The 24591-nt window shown below is 42.0% G+C and overlaps 1 protein-coding gene across 2 annotated transcripts in view; it reads left to right on the top strand.

Annotated features, from left to right (window-relative positions):
* OGFOD3 (2-oxoglutarate and iron dependent oxygenase domain containing 3) overlaps positions 1-24591 on the top strand; it is a 68065-nt gene that overhangs the window by 29533 nt on the left and 13941 nt on the right. Inside the window, exons 7-8 of one of the 2 annotated variants that reach the window (XM_061616381.1) lie at positions 7950-8103; positions 18088-18211. In XM_061616381.1, the coding sequence (XP_061472365.1) occupies positions 7950-8103; positions 18088-18211 (278 nt within the window). The other variant, XM_061616382.1, reaches the window with a different exon arrangement.

Raw genomic sequence — 24591 nt, 5'->3', positions numbered from 1 at the left:
CCACAGCAGAGCTGCTTTTTCTTCCTCCTGTTCGGTAAAGCCTTTGGTTTTTTTCCAGTTATGCTACTGAATATGTCTCGATGAGCAGTAAAATCTTATCTCACCAAAAAGCAAGCTAGGAGTGAAACTTCAATATAATTGTGTATGGTACTTGGCTGTAAAACTGTCCAGTTCTTTCCAGCATTCTAAGAATTTAAATATTGTCATTCCAGTTTAAGCTATTAAATATGTTCAATGTAAAACATACTTCAAGTACAAAAAGATGTCATGTACTCCATGTCACATAAAACAGGGTTACCTGTGGCAGAGTCAAACTGAAATGAACTGCATGTGAGAAAGATGCACACTTATCTATACTACTGCCTTATGAGGTCTCTTGATAAAAGTTGCAACCTGCAACAATATGTTGCAGTGTATCCCTGCTACCTAACAGGTATGTTCCTGTTCAGGGTCCTAGCCAGCCAGTTATGCCCTGTTCCAGGGTGCTATAAGTCAAGAACCGCCAACTTGTTGCATGAGGGTGCCATGGCACCTGCAAAGGCCTTCAGTGGTGCCCCAGCAGGTAGCCCAGAATCTGAGCTTTCATTTTAAAAAAAGTTAAGTCTCTAGTCCTCCTAGAAAGAAAGTTATGGAGCAAAATGCACAGGTGCCCTTCTAAGCCATTTATATGAAATGAGCCAACCCGGCTACTCTGGCCAATCAGTGTTATTAGCCAATTAGTGAAGTCAGAGTTGTGACTGATAAGTGAGTTGTTTGGACACTGTAGTGATTGTAGTAATTTAGAGACATTTCCTTACAAGAAACATTGGGATAGGAATTTAGAGATGATCCCTAAAGAATGGGGTGAGGGGTGTAGCCTGGCTGGCTGAAGGAGCTCCAGGAGAAATGTGTTGTTGTAACTGCTACTTAATAAAGCTCCCTTGTTAACTGTTGGATCCATATATTGAACCCAAACATATTACAAACACTAGGCAAAAGGAATCAGTGGGGTTCTAAAGAGCTGCTGTTTTGCCGTCTCTTTTAGTTCACTTTTCCAGCTTCTGTCTTTTTTCCTAGTCCTTGGAATCTCCATAGTTTGCCCTTCTTCTTTCCCTAGCAACTAGGATGCATCTTTTCTGTGGTGGGTTCACCTGAGATCAGGTAGTGCCTATAAATTATTTTCTACAAATACTACTACACAGTAAACGTTGGTGAATGTTAAAGAACCCCCCACTCCAAGGCAAAGGTAAAGACTTGGCTAAGAGGATTAGGGTTGTAGGAGCTAAAGACAAGGGACTCACTAAGAATTACCCGTGTAGTGAACTTACAGCACAATGGCATACATTTCTTCTCAGAAGTTAGTCTTTGTGCTTAATGGGGCTTACTTCCAGGTAAGTGGGTACAGGATAGCAGCCTAGGCTTTGGCTTAGGGTTGACGGGGGGGGGGACAGAGTTATTGTGCCTTTTGGCAGGTGGAAATTCAAAGGTCAAGCTTTTTTTAGTATGGACATACAATTACTTGAAAAGCTTCACTGTGTCTACTCTCTGATTTTGTGTTATGCCTTACCCCATGGCAGCCATTTAGTGTTATGTCATGTCCTAATGGCAGCTATTTTGGGCCTGGTGCCCCCAGCACTCTCAAAATTTGAGATGTGCCCTCTGGTCCAAAAAGGTTGGTGACCCCTGCTAGAAGGGGTTTCACTCTCTCGCACACATCACTCTTTTCCAACTAGGGTTGCCAGGCCAGAAGCATCCCAAAACCTGAGATTTCAGGGGCGGGCCCAAGTGAAGTCACGGGGCGGGCCCGAGTGAAGTCATTAAGCATGATACATTAAGCATCAATCACAGTTGCTTGGAGCATACAATTAAAAAAATCTGATTGGCCTTCTCTACACTGATGATGCAGTACTTTTATCTTTGTCAAGAATTGGTCTGAGATGTCTTTTAAGTAGCGTCATATTGCAAAGAAAAACGACTGACAATTAACTATGACAAGTCTAGGGTCTTAATTTAATAGGAGGAACAGGCATCGATGACAGATCAATGACCATCAAATTGAGCAGGTTACCTTCTATAGATATTTAGGTGTAACCTTTCATTCAACAGGCTCATGGAAGGTTCAAATAAAAAATGCCATTGCGAATGCCCAGAGAAGTACAAAGGCACTGCTGCTATCTTTTTATTATACCAAAGGTGGCCAATATATCCCTGCGGCCCTACAGGTTTTTGTTGCTAAGAGCATAGCCCAGATGCTGTATGGTTCCCAGCTATGTGTTTTTGAAAATTTGCACCTTTTGAGACTGTTCAAACTAAATTTATAAGAGCAATATTAGGTACCCCATTATGTGTCCCTAATATAATTTTGCAGCTGGAAGTGGGCCAAATCTCTGTAGAGGCTCGCACATTGATATATAAGATAAACTTGTGGCTAAAACTAATGTTCTTCCCAGTGGTTTTAGCTCCTTTGACTCTGGTAGATACTTTTCAATCCAGATGGAAAAGAAAATTGTCAATGAAATTGTCGCATTTGGGTTTTTCTGTCCCCACGATTATGGCATTAGGCTATGTTCAAGCCAAAAAGACTGTCTCTCAGCAAATCATGGACATTGATTTACAAACCCATTTGAGTCTGGCTGCACTCTATTCCAACTATGGAGATTATGCGAGAAAGTTTACGACAACAAATTATATGAGAAATTTGTCGACTGCTAAGCACAGAAAAGCTTTCACACTTGCTAGACTTAATGTCTTACCTTCTGCGCTTTTAGAAGGTAGATTTAGCAAGGTGCCAGTACAGGAGCGTTTATGCCCCTGTGATACAGGAAGTATGGAAACTGCTGCAGATGTATTGCTCTATTGTCCATTTTATCGACACTCCTGATTCGATCTTATCAACCCAACTCTCCAAAAACTCCAAGGGAAGTCTGACACATTTTATTTAGAATATTTACTCTCCAATAGGAACCAGCAGGTGACAGCCAAGGTGCCAAGATTTTGTGCTTCAGCTGTTACCTGCAGGAGAGTGATGACGGCAAATAATAACAGTTAATATCGGGTGGGCCACTGATTTCTTAATTCAACATCATTAGTACCATATTATCTTAGGCTGCCGCTTTTTTCCTTCTTTGTATAATACCAGTATGTTTTATGTTTTACTGTTTTAACATTTTATAGTGCTGGTCATCGACCATAATAAATGATTGATTGTCATATCTGATTGGAAATTAACATAGAAATCTTAGCTAAAAGATGCAGCCTGGGTAGGGAACATTTAATCTAGCATGCTTGCTTTCAGCAAGAAGGGTTTAGGTGCCTTCAGGCCAGGCCAGTCACCAGAAGGCCACTGTAGGAAGAAAGGAGCCTAGTGTTGTAGAGATTGTTAGATGGGAGCATTCAGGAGTAAAGATGGATGCCCCTGAAGGCTGCAATTCTGAACACGCTACGGGACTAAGCCCCATAGAACTCAACAGGATTTACTTCTGAGTAGTTATAGTTTGGATTGTGCTGTTGGTAAACCTTGACTAGGGATCCTCTGCAAAGACATCCATATCCAAGCAGGGTTGGCAACCCCTTGCCTGGAATGCCCTGCCCTTATCTTTTAACGTTGCTGCTCCAAACGTCTTTACAGATTTGAACCTTCACTTCAGAAAGAAGTCTGAGAAATGAGTAAGAGTAAGAAGAGTCTCTACCCTTTCTGTCTACCCTGTGAGTTGCTATAAACTCATTTTGACAGCCAACCCAATTCCAGTGAGTAATAATTGACAGAGAGAAAACACACATGGTTTGGTCTACCTTCACAGACAGCAGATTGGGAACAACAATTGCAGCCATACTTTCAAATATGTGAATTCTCTTTTATCACTATTGGGCAAGAAACATACTGCCATGCAACCAACAAGGTGCATCATCAATGGGTTTGAGGGGGTTGAGCTGAGCACATGCAACCACTGCTGTTGCTTCTATGGATGTAAGGGAGTGAGGTTAAAGGTAAATGAAATGCAAACAGAAAATGAAAAACATACAGTGATGCTTTAGCATCTCACAACCAGTCAGGATTCATAATCGAAAACTAAAACTAAAAAAATCCTGGCAGCCAGTCAGTTAATGCAGAATGCTGCAGCATGATTGCTGACATGAGTGAGATCCTAAATGTAAATGTACTGCCTTCAAGTTGATTCCGACTTATGGCGACCCTTTGAATAGGGTTTTCATGAGGCTGAGAGGCAGTGACTGGCCCAAGGTCACCCAGTGAGCTTCATGGCTGTGTGGGGATTCGAACCCTGGTCTCCCAGGTCATAGTCCAACACCTTAACCACTACACCACACTGGCTCTCTCCCAAGCACATAATACCTCTGCTCTGAAATCTGCATTGGTTGCTGATTTGCTACCAGGCCAAGTTCAAGCTGTGCTTCCATGTTATGGGTGCCACATAGTACTTGTTCTGCTCTTGTAAGAAATCAGTTCTGTAAAGTGGCAGCATTTTGGATACTCTGTTCATAGGGTTTTCGTGGTAAGAGGTATTAAGAGGTGGTTTACCATTGCCTTCCTCTGACTTTGGACACATATCATACCTTGGACACATAATGAGAAGACATGATTCATTAGAAAAGACAATAATGCTGGGAAAAACAGAAGGGAGTAGAAAAAGGAAAACCAAACAAGAGATGGATTGATTCCATAAAGGAAGCCACAGACCTGAACTTACAAGATCTGAACAGAGTGGTTCATGACAGATGCTATTGAAGGCACATAACAACAACAACGTGGCAGCACCTATGCTTTGGAACTCCTTGCCTACTGACATTAGGCAGACGCCTCTTTTCAGCACCTGCTGAAATCATTTTTGTTTAGGTAAGCCTATCCAGGCATGTAGAAGCTATTGTGTTTTTAAATCTGCTTTTTAACATTGTTGGTTTTAGTATTTTGAATGTTTTTAAATACATGTCTTTAACTGTTTTTGCCAATAATTTTATTGTTTTAATTCTTTCTGTAAACTGCTTTGAGATTTTTTACAATAAAGCAGTATATAACTGTTGTAAATAAAATGCATAAATAAATTTTGGAGTCGCTGTGGCCCTTGAGTCTCTTCCCACTTTTAGGAACAAAGGAAACTGCCTTATGCTGACTCAGGCCATTTGGTACCGCATAGCTCAGTACTGATGACATGGACTAGCATTGGCTCTCCAGGATTCCAGGCAATAATCTTTTCCAGGAATTGAATTTTGGACCTTTCCATCCAAAGCATATGCCCTACCAATGAGCTACAACCCTTCCCCTGTTTAAAAAAGTATCTTTTAAAATTGTTCTTTTCAGTTCACTCTTGAATGCACATCATACCTAGGGCAGATCCACACCATTCATTTAAAGCACATTCAACACCTATTTGAAGCACATGAATCCCACCACTCAATCATGGGAACTATAGCTTGTTAAGAGTGGTCAGGACTATAACTGTGAGGGGGAAACAACACTTCCCAGGATTCTTTAAGGGAAGTCATGCACTTTAAATGCGAGTTGGATGTGCTTTAAATGTATTGTGTGGATCCACTTAATAAATTTTGCCTGCATGTAAATTGTTTTAATTAATTTTTCAAAATGGAAATGAGCTATAAACTGTAGTGGGTGACCATGGGCTACTCAACCATCTCTCAGCCTATCTGCCCCTCAGGATGAAAACAATGGAGAACCATGACCACCCCAAGGAAGAAGGGCATACTTAAAATGTAAAGGAAGTATTGTACAACCATAGTGTAAAATCAGATACTTATTGGGACACAGTATGAAGAAATATTTATATAAGCATGACTATCAAATATGTTTATTATTTACACAACCTGTAAAGATATTTATAGTGCAATCCTATGTTTACTCAGAAGCAAGTCCCAATATATTCAATGGGGCTTACTCAACCAGGGAAAACTGCAGCCTCAAGTGATAAGGAACTTGTTCTTTTAACAAGCTTTTTCAGTTGAGACCTTATCCCAGTCTGTGTCGGTGTTGGAATTGCATTTTAATATGCTTTTAAACATTTTCTTAAATCTTTTACAAATGTTTTTAAAGATGTTTTGTTTTAATATATTTTAAAAGCTGTTTTTATGATTTTTAAAGTGTTTTAGTGCTTTTGTTTGCTGCCCTGGGCTCCTACTGGGAGGAAGGGTGGGATATAAATCAAATAATAAATAAAAATAAATAAATAAACAAACTTCATTCATGCAACCCAAAATTCAGAATCATGCCACTTTAAGCTGTTTTGCAACTGTTTATACTTGTTTTACGGTTATTGATTTTTAAAGGGATTTATTTCTTATTTTGAGCTGCCTTGGTTTCCAGTCAGCAACCCTACCTCACATGGTTGTTCGTGAGTGCAGAACATTTTTTAAAAAATCAGTATTAGTTTCCTACATAATAAAAAATGTGATAGCTAGGTAAACCCTGCCTAATTGCTTTAAAAATACAGTTGGAGGGGGAGAGAAAGATTTACAACACAAACACAATTCTTTGCTATGTTTACTCAAAAGTCCCACTAATTTACAGCACAATCCTAACCATGTCTACTCAAAAGTCAGTCCTAATGAATTCAATGGGGTTTACTCCAGGTACATGGGATTAGCATTGCTTTACTCCCAGAAAAGCAAGTATTGGAAATACTTTCATATTGCCAAGGTTTTCAAAGCACTGCCCTCTTCAACAGCCCAGGGTATGACTCTTGCACACAAGAGAAAAAAAAACTTTAAGCCATATTCTTACTTACTCAAACAAACTGAAAATCTCAAAACCACCATTTTCTGACATTGCAATGAAGTCTAGGCACTGCCTGGGTCAACAAATCACAACCCTTATTGGCTGCAATCCTGAAAGGGCGGGGTTAGAACTAGGAGCTGCTATAACAGATCTGTTTGATTTTACAGTCGGGGAGCAGTTGATGTTTTGGTGTATATCTCGGGAACGACCACCTAGAAACTTCCTTTTTAAAAACATTGAAGATGAGTTACCCAGAGACCCAGAGGAGACCCCCCGAAACCAGAGAATCTGGCCAAAAACCAGACACCTGGTAACCCTATTTCCAACTGACACTCAACAGTCCATGGCTTCTGAAGGCCACCAGAACACATTGGACTGTGTTTAGAGGAAGGGTTGCCTCCTTAGGATGCCCTTTAATTTTTTTAAATTTAATTTATTCAAATCTTCTGATTCTTCACTACATTTTGATTCTTCCCTCTTGTTTCTCAGTGCCCCCTTCTGGACTGGTTGCTTGAAAGCTATAGACCAGTATAAAAGGAAATGGGAGCTCACTTTCAATAACCAGGAGCTCTTTTCCCTACTATTGTCCTCGCTTTAGGGGAGCACAATATGGTTATTACATAAGGTGGCTCAAGTTCTTAATGCCCTGTAAGCATAAAGTCGTCTAAGAGTATCCCAAAAGTCTTCTTGGGGTCAGCTTCCTATACCCTGAAACTTCCTGCTTACACATGGAGTGGAGGTAGAGTTCTTTCAGTTATATTAACAATCTATGGCATTTTGGATCTTGTCAAGTCTTTTAAAAATGTGGTAACCCATTGTCTGGTAAGAGGAGATGTCGGCCAAGCAAACAATGACGAGAAACTGTGTTGGAAAATCTTATCAACGAAAAAAGTGTGTACTTTCCCCAGAAAGGCATTTTAAGAAGTAAAGTATAGGCCTTGTAGTGTAAAGGCTGAGCACTACTGATGAAGAAGTTTCTGGTTCAAATCTTGCCTCTGCTGTGAACTCATTAGGTGACTTTATGTAGCCCATACACTCTCAGCTGTTCATCTGCAATACATAATATTGTATTACAGGGAAGTTTTTCAGGTCCCTAAGATAATATACGTGAAGCACGTGGAACACTGAAAAGCACTATATAAAAGCTTAGATAGAGAGAAAATACTAGGGCGCTGTACAAGGACCCAAGACATAACAAGTTGTTAATATGCTGTTTTCTCTTTTGCAGTGATGTGAGGCAGAGAATTCAACAAAAAATAGCTCTTACTTTTGGTATCAGCTCCTCTTCCATGTATTTGACGAAGCCAACCTTCTTCTCCAGAATAAACAACTCAGAAGCCAAGACAACACATGATGAATATTGGCACCCACATATTGATAAGGTAAGTGGGTTGCTGGGATAGAAAATTTAAAAAAACACCTCTTTAATGTCTGGTGTTCATTTACAGTCTGTAGTGGGCTGTGTGTCTAACACTAGAGCTGTAATTATTGCATTACTAGTCCAGGTTCTAATGATTAACCCTTCGGTGGTATGTATTGTCATGAAATTGTAGCATGGTTCAGAATGGTTTAAGGTATCATGGCTCTGATGCAGGGAATTGTGGGGATTTCATCTTGTGTGGAGATGGCCTCTGAGTGAGTGGAAAACTTTTAAGTTTTGTTTCTCATCTGCAGCTAATTAAGAGGCTTGAGAAGCAGCACCTGTTTATCTTTGCTATCTGCTGGGAGCCTGGTACCCAAGGTCAAGCAGGCCTGAGAACAGTTGAGATCAGGGGGAAGGAGGGAGCCTGTTAGGCACGAAAAGTGGAGAAGCTTCGGGAAGCATTACCTCATTATAGAAAGCCCCCTGATTGGCTAAAATACTATGGACTGTTGCTGGGGCTTTTTCCTTAAGTATAGGGGGTGAAACTATAGCTTTTGTTTCCCTGGGATCCATCCAGACAGGTGGTTACCTGAGTGGGGTTCCATTGCCTTCACTACCCAACTTATGTCTCTCTGTGAAGAGGTGAGACTTACAACTACTACCTCTTCAAAGTAAGTAGAATAGGATAGTTAGTTTTGTTATTTTTTGGTTGTGTCTGAACTCTCTTATATGTTTTACCTAAGCCCATGTTTGGGTATGGGTTTTAAGGAGTTGTTTTGCTGATATTAATTGTGCACTTATATTTTATTCAATAAAGCTACTTCTTATTTACCCATGTTTGTTCATTGCAGGAGGGGAAACTTGGCTCTGAACCTGGTACCTTGGCTACTGACCATAGACTACCATGTTTTGGGGTTGCTTGGGGCTTCCGGATGAGGGGTGCCTGTCTGGCTCTTGTCCTTGGAAATCCCTGGCAGAACTGTATCTGGGCTCTGGGTTTCCCCTGACTCAGAGTGGTTGTTCAGATTGAGGGGTGGTGGCAGCCTATCTCCTACCTTGCAGGGTTGGTGTTGGTTTGCACAGGCTTGGCAAAGGGGAATGGTTTGTCAGGATCAGGGTTGGGAATTGGGTCCTGAAAGTGCACCTGGCACCTGTAGGGTGGTTTAGGGCATGACACGTATGTTTACCTGGAAATAATTCCTACTGAGCTTAATGGATTTAACACCTGAGTAAATGTGCATAGGATCACACTGTCAATTGCTTCTATTCATTTTCCAGATGAACAATGTAGGAAATTCATGCTTTTTCCAAATATTTGAACCCAAGTGTTTCTTGTCCAAAGTAAATATCTGGATGTGACTCTACTAGATAAACTCAGATTGCCTTATTCCATGAATTTCAACATCCTATAGCTCTTTGTCCTTCCTTAGCAGTGTGTCCCTATCTCAGTTAGACTCAGATAGCTTTAATAAATGATTTTATGGAACCCTTAGGTGGTAAGCCTTTGGGCAGGCCCACACATTTCTAGTTATGGTAGGCCCTGTAAATTTATATAATATAGTAGCAACTAAGGCTTATCATAGTTGGCAGTCTATAGCTGTAGTTGTAAAAACAACCAAGAAAAAAGGCCAGAGCAGAAACTGAAAGGTAATAAGCCAATAATCAAACTGTTTTGTAGTTATGTAAGATTGACATATATGCACTTCCAGGAAAAGACATTTCACCTACAAGAAACCTTGAAATGTCTGCTTGTAGGCCCATGTAAAAAAAATGCTTTCTGATCTAGTATTCCCAAAATGTCAATCCTTCCTTAAATAACACCACTGTTTATAAACTTTTTTGTGTTAGAGTGATTTTATTGGATTTTATGTCAAAATTGTGTGTAAGTAGATTTCTAAACTGTGTTGAAAGGTTTACTGTTTCTACAGATGCTGTGTTTTTGCTCCTGAATTTAATCTTTTCGTTGATTCATGAACTGAGAGCAACCAAGATGCAACATAAATTAACACAGGGTTGGGGAACCTGTGGCCCTCCAGGTGTTGCTGGACTACAACTTCCAAATTCCATTACCATTGACCACACTTCTAGGGCTGATGGGAGTTGGAGTCTAACAACATCTGGAGATCCAAAGGTTCCCAATCCCTGCTTTATTTAATACAATAGCTGTGGTGGACAGTATAGCAGCAGAGTTTAATGACTGGGGTATCTCTGTCTTTTCACTTTTGAACTGAGTCTTGAGTCACTTTCCTATCTGCTGGAACCATAGTCAGACAGAAAATGTGTCTCCCACTTTCTTTCCTGTTTTTTGCACAATATCTGTTCTTTTGTTCCAGCATATAAATAATGTGGTGGATTAATCTCCAAAGCAGATGCTGGTTCATGGAACACCTCTCCAAGAATTTTCAAGTTAGCTTTTCAAATCTTACTTAATTTTAGCTGAGGAACTTATTTCTTCTGTGTATCCCCCACAAAACTGCCTGTGATGTCATTTTGGCAATACTAAATATATAATACTTGGGTGGGTGGGGGCCCTTTCTCATCATTAGCAGTTTGGAAGCCAGTAACCATAGTTCCTGGCTCTGATATAATGGGAAGCTATAGTTAGTTGTAGCTTCCTGGCTTGTTTTGCCACTCATGCAAAGTAGCTGCATGTGGTCCCTGAGGCTTTTGCGTATCTGATCGATGAGATTAGGTTGCCCAAATTGGGGCAATGCTTAATCCCATTGAAAAAAATGGGAATTTAGTTAGTTGTAATTAATTTGACATTATTGATTTCAAGCATTCTTAACTGTGGCTATCTTTCTCTGGATTCAGGCCGGAGTGTTTAGGATTGTATCTTTCTCTGTCCTCCCATCTTTTTATATACTTTTAGCTCTTTAAAATGGCAGAAGGAGTACATACGTTGGTATTGTGTTCTTAACTATACAGGTACCACAAGATGACCCCAAAGAAATCCAGATTATTTTTTTGCAAGCCTCACCATTTTAAAAGCGTGTTGGACAAGCTTGTAGGACTTGTGACATTATATGATAGCATCATATCAGCACAGCTGGATACTAGGAGGATTTCTCAGTTCTTGAAATTGTGTCTGTACAAATGAAATGGCATGACAGGTAGAGCTCATGTGGACTAAAGTATAGTTATTGGTTAAAAATGCAGGTGTTCTCATCTGTGATATCCAATTGTTCTTTTAAGTTCTCATTTGAAGGATTTGCTGTGTGCTGTTTATGTTACTTCTAATTTGATCGCTTCAGGATTTGAAACAAGATTGTAACACCATTCACACAATTAGGGATTGTAACACATTTTTATTTCAAGTAATTGGCAGGATTGCGGACTCTGATCCAGATTGGGACCCTGGTAAGGGATCTTTAACCCTTTGTCCACTCTACAGTCCTGATTCCAATTAACCCCCATTCATACTGTTGTGAGGAAAGAAGGAAGAATGCATCCAGTGGTAGAAATGGGAGTTTTCCTTTTAATGCAAATAGCAAGAGGAAGGGTCCTGATCCAGACTGGGATTGCAATGGGTTTTTTTTTCTCCTAATCCCTCCTGCTACTATACCATCCACTGAGACCATACAAAATTGGGTATAGGTTGTCCCATCTCCAAACTGAATCCTTGAGCCTCTGCAACATACTGGCTCTTGGAGAAAAGAGGAAAGGACATACTGAGGTTTTGACAAGCGGCTGAGATCTTCCTCCTTTTGGCTTTCATCTGGAGTTGTCTTTCTATATTACTTCCTTCTTTTTTCCTTCTGGAGGAGATGGGAATTGTGTGCATGTTTTTGTTTTAATTAAGGTCTGTCACAGTGGTGATGAATTTGTGGCTCTCCAGATGTTGTTGGATTTAAACTCCCATAAGTCCTGGTTAGTGTCATTAACAGACATAATGGGAATTGTAGTCCAGCGACATCTGGAGAGCCACACCCTAGCTTGTTGGTTCCAGTGTGCCTTCTTTGATCAAGTGCAACAATTTTCTTAAAAACATATCTTTAGATCTAAAGATTTGAATTTTAATGCGGATCTTATTTCTGGTATTCATTTGTTTTGTTTAAGTTGGGACTCAGAGAATTGGTAAGGCTCTAGTGAATTCATAAAAAGTTATTTTATGTTGTATCAGTCATGTTCAAAAGGTCATTTCATATCTGAAATATGAAACTGTGACCTATGCAAAAGTAAAAATATTTTCTTAAGGGAAGTATTATATTGTGTGCTTGCAATATGTTTAAAGTGCTCTGAAAACGTTGAATTATATAAGCATAGAAGAGACGTTGCCAACCATGTCCTATAGGAAAAGTATTGCAATGGATTTTAAAAGGTGTCATTTCAAATGGCACAATGAATGGATTTTCTTCCCTAGGATGATTTCAAGCTTGCTTTAACAGTAATTGTGAATATTGTTTATCCGCTATGTTGTAGTTAGTAAATATTCCTCAAACGGGGAAAATACCAAATCAAACTAATGATCAGTGACATTGCAAAGATGAAGCAAAAAGATAAACATGCACCAATTCTTCTTGGAGACCAGGGGAATTAAGGGCAACACTGATAGCCCAATACTAACGAATATCACAATACGAGTTTTTTTCAGCCCTTAAATATTTGAAAAGCAAGTAGAAATTAAGTACTTTGTGGATCCAAATCTGCCATGCAATTGTACATTTCCAGTTGCTTTTACTTTAGTTCTCTCTGGCAGATCTTACCAAGTTATCACTATTACTGTCCACAGGACAAGTATTTTAACCATTCTAGATTAATCTAGATCCATTCCAATCGGGCTTCAGGACTGGACATGGAACTGAAACAGCCTTGGTCGCTCTGGTGGATGATATGAGGAGGCCGTTGGATAGGGGAGAAAATACCTTCCTCGTCCTACTGGATCTCTCAGCGGCTTTTGATACCGTTGACCACGGTATCCTTCTAGATCGCCTGGAGGGATTAGGAGTAGGGGGCACTGTTTTACGGTGGCTCCGTTCCTATCTCTCAGACAGGCACCAACGGGTAGCATTGGGGGATGAGGTTTCAGACCCTTGGCCTCTCAATTGTGGAGTACCACAGGGTTCTATCCTCTCCCCCATGCTATTCAACATCTACGTAAAGCCGCTGGGGGCTATCATCAGGAGGTTTGGGCTGCAGTGTCACCAATATGCGGATGATACTCAGCTCTACCTCTCGTTTAAATCTTTACCAGAGCTGGCTGTAGATACCGTGTCCAAGTGCCTGGAGGCCGTAAGTGGATGGATGGGACGGAATAGGCTGAAGCTGAACCCTGATAAGACCGAGGTGTTACTCGTGGGAGACAATAGAAGGCTGGGAGATATAAACCTGGTGTTTAATGGGGTAAGATTGCCCCTGAAGGACCAGGTTCACAGCCTCGGGGTCACTCTTGACTCACAGCTGTCTATGGAGGCTCAAGTATCAGCAGTGAGCCGGGCAGCTTGGTATCAACTCCATCTATACGGAGGCTGCAACCCTACCTTCCTGTCCATCTTCTCCCACGAGTGATACATGCCCTGGTCTCCTCTTGCTTAGACTACTGTAATGCGCTCTACGTGGGGCTGCCCTTGAAAACGGTCCGGAAACTACAGCTGGTACAGAATGCGGCGGCACGTTTGATAAAGAACAGCCGTCGCCGTGATCATATCACTCCAGTATTAATAGATCTTCACTGGTTACCAGTTGTTTACTGGGCCCAATTCAAAGTGCTGGTATTAACCTTTAAAGCCGTATACGATTTCGGCCCAGTTTATCTGAAGGAGCGCCTCCAGTATCACCAATTATGCCGCCTGACAAGATCAGCCACACAAGACCTTCTCTCGGTCCCACCAGTTAAAACAGCTAGGCTGGTGCGGACCAGAGAGAGGTCATTTTCGATTGTGGCCCCCACCCTCTGGAACTCCCTTCCTTTAGACCTCCGCCATGCCCCCTCCTTGATGGCTTTCCGCTGATCCTTGAAGACCTGGCTGTTCAGGCAGGCCTATGGGGTTTCTGGGGTGGGTTAGTTTTTAATGCTGCTGATTACATGTAAGAGTGGGTAGCTTAATTATTGAACATTGTTATGGTTTTATATTGTATTTTTTATATTGTAGGTTTTATATTGTATTGTACGTCGCCTAGAGTGGCCGTTAATTCGGCCAGATAGGCGACTGAAAAATAAAATTTTATTTATTTATTTATTTAACCATGAGCAGGGACTGTAATACAGAGTTGACCTCCTGATACTGGCATTGCTGGCACTTTCTGGGGCAGGATGGTGACAGGGTGGCAGCGAGGTCACGGGTGTGTAGGAGCACCAGCACAGCCAATCTAGTGTGCCTGCTGGTGTACCCACACCAACCAGCTTTGCCACCATCCTGCTCCTGCACTGTCCTGGCAATTGCCAGCAATGCCAGTGTTAGGAGGGCAGCTCTGCCTTACTGTGTTACTGTTTTAACATTATTGAGGTCTGCCTTTACCCCTCCAGAAATCACTGTTGGAGGTCACCCACTCTAGCCACATGAACAGCATTGAAGCTTTAACACCAGTCCTTCCTTTACTGTACAGCCAGAAGAGTGGCTGTATACTATAGCCAGCGTGGATTTTTTGCATTCCGCAATGTTAAATTGAAAATACCCCCCATGCCATTCTGATGCTTCCCATAAACTCATTTCAAAACAAAACCTTACAAAATTTATAGTCCTGAACTCAGAAACACTTGCTTAACAACCCTCTAAATTTTCTGAGTTCTTATAATCTTTTGAAATTAATTAAAAATCAGCCATGTTCATAGAGTGCCTATAATCCTATTACTGACCTTGCCCCATACTCCGACCTTCATTTTTGGCAGTTTAAAAGTTTAAAAAATGCCTGGCTGATTTTTAATTAATTTAAGAAATTTTACATGGAACTCAATAACAACGTTTGACATGCTCAGTCAGAACCAACTGTCAGTGTTCTAAAAGCTAGACCCACAGCTGCTGGGCTTGGCTAAAAAGGGGGCCACATCCATGCCAGACCTTTATTCCACTTGAGACAGCTTCCCCCAAAGAATCCGTAGTTCATGAAGGGTGGTGAGAGTTGTTACGAGACTCTTATTCCACTGACGGCTCCAATGGCCAGAGTGGTTCAAGAGTCAGCCGCTCTGACTGAAGCTCAGTGAGGGGAACAGGCGACTCTCAGCACCCTTCAGTAACTCCACTTGTGAGAACCCATGACTGTCTAAAGTGAAATAAAGGTCTGGTGTGGATATGGCCAGGGACAGCTTTTGTTTAAATTTGGGTGGGAGGCTACATGTGCCTGCTGTAGAATAAAAAGGTGAGCAAAACGCTGAAAAGCAATGATACTGTTCACAATGTTTTCCTTTTGGAAAGGAAAGGGGCTTCCCCTCTGCCCAGTGCCCACCCACATAATCTCCTCCCCTCCTCCTACCCTTCCTGCCTCTCCCCCAGGTCAGTTTCACCTATCCTAAACATGATTGCACAGAAATAAATCCCATTGAACTCAAAATGTATGCAAATTATCAAACCTACCCTCCCATCCTCCCTCCCCCTCCCCCCATGGTCAGTTTTACCTATCTTAACCATGATTGCACAGGAGTAAATCCCATTGAACTCAATAAGCATGCAAATGATCAAACCTGTCCTCCCCTCCTCCTCCTTCCTCCCATCACCTCTTTTCCCTCTTCTCTCCCCCTTCCCTTGCCCCTCCCTTATCGATCCCTCCTCCCCCTCCCCCTCGCTTTCTCCTTCCCTCTCCTCCCCCCTCCCCCTTCTCCCCCATGGTCAGTTTTATCTATCCTTACCATGATTGCATGGGAGTAAATTCCACTGAAGTCAGTAAGCATGCAAATGATCAGACCTGCCTTTTCCCTCCTTCCCCTCTCCTCTCCCTTCCTCCCCCCTTCCTCCTCCCCTGCCCACTCCAGCCATCCATCCCTCCCCTCTCCGGTCAGTTTTACCTATCCTAAGCATGATTACATGAGAGTAAATCCCACTGAACTCAGTAAGCATGCAAATGATCAGACCTGCCTTTTCTCTCCTTCCCCTCTCCTCTCCCTTCCTCTCCCCCTTCCTCCTTTCTCCTCCCCTGCCCACTTCAGCCAGCCATCCCTCCCCTCCCCGGTCAGTTTTACCTATCCTAAGCATCATTGCATGGGAGTAAATCCCACTGAACTCAATAAACATGCAAATGGTCAAACCTGCCCTTCTCCTCCCCTCCCCTCCTGCCTGCTCCCCTCCCACTCCTCCTTTCTGCCCTTCCTGCCCTCCCTCCCTCCTCCCCATCCCCTTTACATCCAAACGTAACGTGTTGTTTCACGCAAGAACCGCCAAGCATCAACACCCCTGTGGTTAGTTTCACCTATCCTAAGCATGATTGCAGGGGAGTAAATCCCACTGAACTCAATAAGCAAGCAAATGATCAATCTAGTCTCAGCAAACTTGCACAGGATCCAATTTCTTACCTCCTAGATTAAAAAGCAGAGAAATTCACTAATAGGCAAAAAACCTTGCAGTTTAAGAATGTACCTATAGCCCACAGATATTTCTATCAGACTTTAAAAGCAGGGAAATTGGGCAGCTATAGTGAATGTACCAGGGGAGCAGGAGATCTGACCTACAAATTTGTCAAAATGCAAACACAATTTGGGTTGGTCTTTCACAGTCCAATCCACTTCCTGTGTAGCTTGGAAGAATTTGGTAACGTGCCTTTGAGCATATGGTGAGTGGTGGCAACACCTGCCATCTCCAAAGATGGAGAATTACATTATATTAAAATATTCTCCCAGCCATGCGGAAGCTTGTTATCCATGAGTTCCTTAGATACAGCTGGTGACAGCAAGTAATGACCTGACTCTGTGAATGGGACTGATCACATGGAGAAAATCTGTCTCTTCCTCCCCCAGTCAATTAAAACAGTCTCCTCTGCCCGTTCCTCACTCTCTGGATCTCTTCTGCCACCACTTCATCTTCCACAGTGTTTCCTGTAAGCCACGTGAGGTTGTTGAATACCAGTGGACATTGAGATAGACCCAGAATGTAGCTTCCCCCTCCACTTATTGAAACAGATATTTCAGGTAGAGGGCTAAAATCCTCCTCCCTGCTTGCTTCCTTAATTTTCTCACTTGCTTGTATGCCCATCCATGCACCTTTCTTCCTGCAGCTAGAAGCCAATTGGCATTCCTTAAGGAGCTGGTCTTGGCCAAAGGGCACCTAGTTGCTGATCACTGTCTTTACTGTCTTTACTGTCTTTCATGATATGCGTTAGACAAGCCAGATTTTTAAGAGGATTTATAAAATAAAACGGCTGTTTACTAGCAGTTGTAAATATATCTTGAATATTGTGTAGATGCAGCAAATCCCACACAGCATAAGAGATTTGGCCAGATAACTGTTTGAGATGCTGTTTGTTGTTGTACATTTCTGGGATTGCAGTTATGTCTACTGGGGTGTGCATGTGCACACAGTACTTAAAATACTTGGCCTATATGTCGTATTCTTTTCCTCTGAGAGGTGATCCAACAGAGTTGGACAAGACTGGTTCTCAATAAATTACCTGATATTATGGGCTGTATTCAACTAACTTGCTGTATTAGCAGAAGCCAGTGTAAGGATTCCTGCTAGGGCAGCAGGACTGTTCCCCTATGCTCTCCTTTGTGTGCCCCCATGCCCTTCCCAAATCTGCTCCAGGGGGTGTGGAGAACTCCCAGAAAAGCAGGGGGGGGGAGGAAAGGGGAGATCGTTCCATTGGGTAAGCAGAAATGCTTGTGCTGATGGAACAATCTCCTTAACACTATGTTGAATACAATCCTATGTTACAAGCCAATTTAATGTGTTTTAAACTGTTTTTAATGTTGTGTTTTTGTAGGGTTGTGACCCGTCCTGGCACCTTCTCTTGAAGAGGGGGGAAGATGATGATCTAAGTACAAGATCCCTAGAAAAATCCCCAAAACTTACTGATCCTCAAACATGCATAAAGAAGCCTCCATGGTATTAGATATTGTATTCTATGGCTTTCTTTCTAGGTGACCTATGGCTCTTTTGACTACACATCACTGCTTTACCTCTCGGATTACACAGAAGACTTTGGTGGTGGACGGTTTGTCTTTATGGATGAAGGTGCAAATAGGACCGTAGAACCTCGAGCAGGTAGTTATCTTCACTAAGCAACTCCCAGTAGTAGTCCATACTGAATCTTTAATATCTTACACTCATTATAACCTGTATATCCAGTTGTTTCTGCTCTGAGCTGATTACCCAAGGATTTCTTCAGCAATATCTGCGGAGAATCTGTTTTTCCCTTCACTGCTGTACAGTAGGGCCCCGCTTATACGGCGGGTTAGGGACCAGGCCCCCACTGTAAAGCGGAAATCGCCATAAAGCAGAACCCCATTGATTATAATGGGGCGCGTCACGTGAAAATGCCGCAAAATCGCAAAAACGGCTTTAAAATGGGGAATTCGCCGCCGCATTAGCAGAACGCCGGAATGCGAAGCGCCGGTAAGCAGGGCCCTACTGTATTTGATTATTGTTACCTCAACATAGTGGTATTTTGGTGGTAGGAGGCCATCTTTGCAAGGGTAAATGACATCTTAGCTCAATCACCACTTTTTACTAATGATATGTGTGTTATTTTTTGTAAAATTTCATTTATAGTGATAATGGAGGAGGAGCAGTTTAGGATGCTATGGATAGTATTCCAAGAAATATTGTATGCCAAGTGTGATGGCTGAATGTGCAAATAGTTAAACCTGCATCATCATTTCAAGTTCAGAGACAGCAGCCTGTTATATTTTTAAATGATCCAACCATACAATAGGAATATGGTAGGTTTCCATTAAAGCTGATTAACTTCAGAAACCTATTGAGCTGTCACAGTAGCATGGTACTGGTAAAGGACAATAGATCATCTAGACCAGGGGTTCTACCCCTGGGAACCATTAGACATGGCAGAAAATTACTGAGGCGCACCAGTCACAAAATGGTGGTGCAGGGGCAGAGCCAGTCACAAAAACAGGTAGAAGCAGAGTTTAGTATAATCAGCTGGCAGCTACAGATATAGTTTTCTACTGATATATCTAATCCATCTTGGCAATGGCTAAACTCTTTGTTGCAGCATTTTCCTTATGGCAAGGAGTACTATAGCTCAGCCTTCCTCAGGCTAAATAACAGGTATTTGCTGTGGAGGTATTGTGACATTTTAGGAAGAACTTGTTTATCCAGAGGCTCTAAGTAGAGAAGGCTTTTTTGTTTCTCCCTTGTCCCTCCTCCCCACGTGCCTCTCAAAGTATTTTTACCCATCTCTTGCAATTTCTTCTCCCATTCTCCTTGCACATTCAACTTAACCCCCCCACCAGATTCTTTCATCCCTCCTCCCTAGTCCTTTTACACTCATTTCTTTCTCATGTAACATCTTTTCTCTCTTATCCTCTTTCTTTCTATTCCCTGCTTGTTTGTTTTTATTAATACATATTGGCCTTTTTATGTCCCTTCCTGATTTCCTTCAACACCTTCCCTAGCCCTTTCCCCTCAGAGGAGAGAGACCTTCATTTAGTTCCTCTCCTGCTCCACCCCCACCCCACCCCACCCCCAGCATCTCTGACATCCAGCTGCCTTTATTCACTATGCAAGGAGTTGTGGTGCTGGCATTGGTCTAATCAAAAGGCTATGGCATGGCTAGGGGCAGCTCAGGCAAGTGAGGAGGCACTGGGTAGGCTGTGACACTGAGGCTCACCTGAAAGTGTTCCAGCCCACTGTTTGAGAAACATTGATCTCGTCCTATCTTAACTATGTAAACTAAAAGCTGTCAACCTCTTTCTAATCTTCATTTCCTTAGGCTAGCCGCATGAATTCATCATTATTGTTTACTGCTTAATATTCACTCTTATCTGCTAAGCACTGTACAATATATATATTTAAAGGAAGCACAATCCACAAGTTTATAATCTTTTAAAAGGCTTTCTTTGTATGGTATATGTTCTAGGTGTTGTCAAACTTGTACTTTTCCCCCAATCCTTTCCAGCTAGTCCAGGGGCCAGCAACCATTTGGGTCTGTGGGCAAATTTGCAAACCAGAGAAATTGTTCTGGCCACCAGAGACACACTGCCTCCACCATATGCATTAATTCTCACCCTCAGCAGTTAGGCTTGAAAAATATGTGTGCTTATTTTCAAGTTTTTTTTTTTTTTTGCAAGGGGGAGGGATCTGCTTGGAAAGTGCAGCTGGGGAGGCAAGAGTTAAACCTTTCCTCTCCAGTTGCAATTTCCAAGAAAAGTCCAGTCCTTCCTACCCACCCACTGCAATTAGGCTTGAAAATAGTATTCTGTTGGCTACAATGGAAAGTTTCTTTTAAGCCTAATTGTGGCCTGGAGTCACTGCTGGGGAAGAAAAAGGTAACCCCTCCCCAGTGTTGCCCCTCAACCCACATGCCCTTTGTTGTAATGGAAATGGACGGCCTTCAAGTCGATCCTGACTTATGGCGACCCTATGAATAGGGTTTTCATGGTAAGTGGTATTCAGAGGGAGTTTACCATTGCCTTCCTCTAAGGATGAGAGGCAGTGACTGGCCCAAGGTCACCCAGTGAGCTTTATGGCTGTGTGGGGATTCGAACCCTAGTCTCCCGAGTCATAGCCCAACACTCTAACCACTACACCACACTGGCTTCCTTGTTGTAATTAGGTGTGGAAGAAATCTTCTATTGTGGAAGGCTTCTTTTAAGCCTAATTATTTGAAATGAAAATGGACTGCCTTCAAGTTGATCCTGACTTATGCCAACCCTATGAATAGGGTTTTCATGGTAAATGGTATTCAGAGGGAGTTTACCATTGCCTTCCTCTAAGGATGAGAGGCAGTGACTGGCCCAAGGTCACCCAGTGAGCTTTATGGCTGTGTGGGGATTCGAACCCTAGTCTCCCGAGTCATAGCCCAACACTCTAACCACTACACCACACTGGCTTCCTTGTTGTAATTAGGTGTGGAAGAAATCTTCTATTGTGGAAGGCTTCTTTTAAGCCTAATTATTTGAAATGAAAATGGACTGCCTTCAAGTTGATCCCGACTTATGCCAGCCCTATGAATAGGGTTTTCATGGTTAAGCGGTATTCAGAGGTGGTTTACCCTTGCCTCCCTCTCAGGCTGAGAAGCAGTGACTGGCCCAGGGTCACCCAGTGAGCATCATGGCTATGCGGGGATTCGAACCCTGGTCTCCCAGGTCGTACTGCAGCACCTTAACCACTACACCACACTGGTTGAATAATATATTTAAGGGATTATTTTTGGTGGGTGGGTCACAGCTGTGGACTATTGACTCTCTTCCCAGCTGTAACCCCCCCCCTCCCAAAAATTCCTGCAGTCCTGCAATTAAGCTTCAAAAAACTTGTCTTTAGGCTACAAAAGAAGGCTTCTTTCAAGACTAATGCCAGGGAAGGGAGGGGATAGGGGGATGGGACTGTGAAGGGAACCAGGGAATTCTTTTGAAAGTGTGTGCGCTCTTGCAGGGCTGCATTGGTGACCCATGAATTGGTCAAAGTATCTTGTGAAAGCTGAAGCTTAAGTACACAAACAAGGCCTTTCCACACAATAGTACTGTTGTTTCTAGTCCTCCTGGAAGCGATGCTTGCAGCCTTCAAGAGCATTGGCCTTTTGTATCTGCTCATCTCATAGATGACTAATATTTATGTGGTGCTATTTTCTGAGAAAGTTTTGGATGTTATACATAAAGAAAGATTTGGAGGTTATATGTAAGTGTTCTTGTATAGATGTTAACTGTCATCTTTTATCTAAACATTTTACTATTCATTCCAACAACAGTAATGCTTCTGTCCTTGGTGAATTTCATCACTTTTATAACCTGAATGCTTCCGCTCATTCACTTGTATTTTTTGTCTACATGTTGAAATATTTACTTGAAACTACAGTAATTACAAGTTCTTCTCTGCTGCCAGAACAAAAACCTGGAAAAGTGTATACCAAAATGCAAAAACTGGTGCTTGGAGTGTTAGTGTCGCATTATTTCTTTGATATGGGTGAAACAATCTCAACATCAAATAATTTTTCATGGAGTCCTTTGTAAAATACAATAGAAATGGAAAAAAGTCAATTGACTTACCTTCTGTCCTGGTAGAGATAAAATATCTTTTGAACAAAATAGTACTTTTTGTTAAAAAAAAGAACTTAAGTATTTTAAAGCAAATTCTATTTCTTCATGGTTTAGCGTTACATCTGAACCAGCCCCTTAAGTCTCTAGTGCTCGCTTGTTCAAAGGAAACAGAATTCTGTAGTGCTGTTTCTCATTATTTAGAGAGGTAAGGAACACCTAACACTGAAGGCCACTTTACCAGACGCCCACAAATATCAGCTTGACTTACTAGCCAAGCCTTTTTATCCTCACTACCAACCTCTGGTGTTCTCTAAGTCCTCTGGCTTGTGTGGAGGGCTTGAGGGAGTAAAAGGGCAGGGATTTCTCCTGCAGATCCGTCCCAGCTCCAAGCTGCTGCAGAAATTAAAGGGTATGCTGCCTCTCTTCCCAGTTTTCTAATCCTGCTGTGTCTTTCCTGAATAAGAAGTTCCAAGTGAGAAAAATCCCAGCCTCTTTTCCAAGCTCTCTAGGCTTCCCTTTTCCAAGCTTCCATCAAAGTGAGACAAGGCTCTGCCTTTTCTGCCTCTGACCAGCAGTGGGCTTGAAACAAATGTGATGTTTTGTCTCACTTTGTGTTGCGGTTTGGGGTGTGTGTGTGGGAGGACAAATTCCTGCTTCCCTTCTCTGAACTGCAATGCAAAGGAAGATTGCTGGAAGTACATTTCTCTTGAGGGCCAGGGAAACTTGCCCATGGTGAGCAGGCAAATGGAATTGTGGGCTCCTGGGCTCAGACATACCTAACTCTGCATTAATTATGGCCACTGTCCTTTGAATCCCTACCCCAGTGATGCATTGATGTTACTGAACTGCTAGCTTAAAAGCTGCAAACTGTTGTGTGTTTTCTACTGTTTCATATATATTGTCCTTTTTAGCATGATCGACATATTGATAATTATTTTTGTAGTTTATTCCAATGGCTCTACTGTCAAATTTATTTTTTTTACAATCTGTTTCAAGCAAGAGAACCTTAACGTGTCAATGAGCACAATCATGTATACATAAGTTAATAGACTTTCAGTAGCTGGCCATTGGTGGCAAATTAAACAGTGGAATTAGCTTACAACTAAGATGAAGTTCCCCCTCTAGGATACACACCTTAACGTGGTGAAGGGGGTTTGAGAGTGTTGAAGAAGCTGAGAGCAGTGCTGTCAGGAGTCTAGACCAAGAGGCTAGACTCCTAGCAGGGGCACCCAAGGCGGAATGGTCAAAGCTGAGATACCAGACTAAGATGCATCCAAACTCAGAGGAAGGCAATGGTAAACCGCCTCTGAATATCTCTTACCACGAAAACCCTATGAACAGAGTATCCAAAATGCAACATGACACAGTGCTGGAAGATGAGACCCCCAGGTCAGAAGGCACTCACCGAGCTACTGGGGAAGAACAAAGGACAAGTATGAGTAGCGCTGTGACTAATGACGCAGCTGGGTCAAAGCCGAAAGGAAGCCCAGAGGCTGATGCGCACAGATTGGAAAAGAGAGTCCGGAGTTGTACGATGCATTCGATAGGAACATGGAATGTGAGAAGCATGAATCAGGGGAAGTTAGAAATTGTCAAGCAAGAAATGGAACGTATCAACATTACAATACTTGACATGAGTGAATTAAAATGGACAGGAATGGGACATTTTCAATCAGGCAACTACAAAATATTTTATGCAGGAAATGAGAAAATCAATAGTGAGAAGTGGTGTAGCAAAAGCAATTAGGAGCTACAACGCAAGGTCTGAGTGAGTGATATCAATGAGATTCAACGGGAAACCTATTAACTATCATCCAAGTCTATACTCCAACGGCAAATGCAGAAGAAGAGGAATTGGAGAGATTTTATGCAGAAGTACAGAAAGAAATTGATCACACACCAAAACAAGATGGGCTGATAATCATGGGAGACTGGAATGCGAAAGCAGGGAACAGAGAACTAAGAATTGTGGGGAAATGGGGCTTAGGAGACAGAAATGAAGCAGGAGACATTGAATTCTGTGAAGCCAATAATTTGTTTCTTGCGAACACATTTTTTGAGCAACCAAAAAGACGACTGTACACATGGACAACACCAAATGGTCAATATAGGAATCAAATTGATTACATAATTAGTAGCAGAAGATGGAGAAGTTCCATACTTTCTGCGAAAACAAGACCAGGAGAAGACTGCGGTACAGATCATGAACTGACGTATCGAAAATCAGAGTAAAGCTAAAGAAGAACAAAGCAATCATAATGCCAAAATACAATTTAAATGACATCTCAGAAGCATATAAAGATCAAATAAGGAACAGGTTTGAGGCTTTAAACGTAGTTGACAGAGAACCAGAAGAACTATGGACTGAAGTCAGAGACATTATCAGGGAAGAATGCAAAAAGACAATACCTCTTGTTAAAAAGAGAGAAA

This window comes from Rhineura floridana, chromosome 3 (assembly GCF_030035675.1).
Source record: "Rhineura floridana isolate rRhiFlo1 chromosome 3, rRhiFlo1.hap2, whole genome shotgun sequence".
NCBI lineage: Eukaryota > Metazoa > Chordata > Lepidosauria > Squamata > Rhineuridae > Rhineura > Rhineura floridana.
The sequence above is the reverse complement of the archived record's forward strand: the minus strand, read 5'-3'. Positions and strand labels throughout refer to the sequence as shown.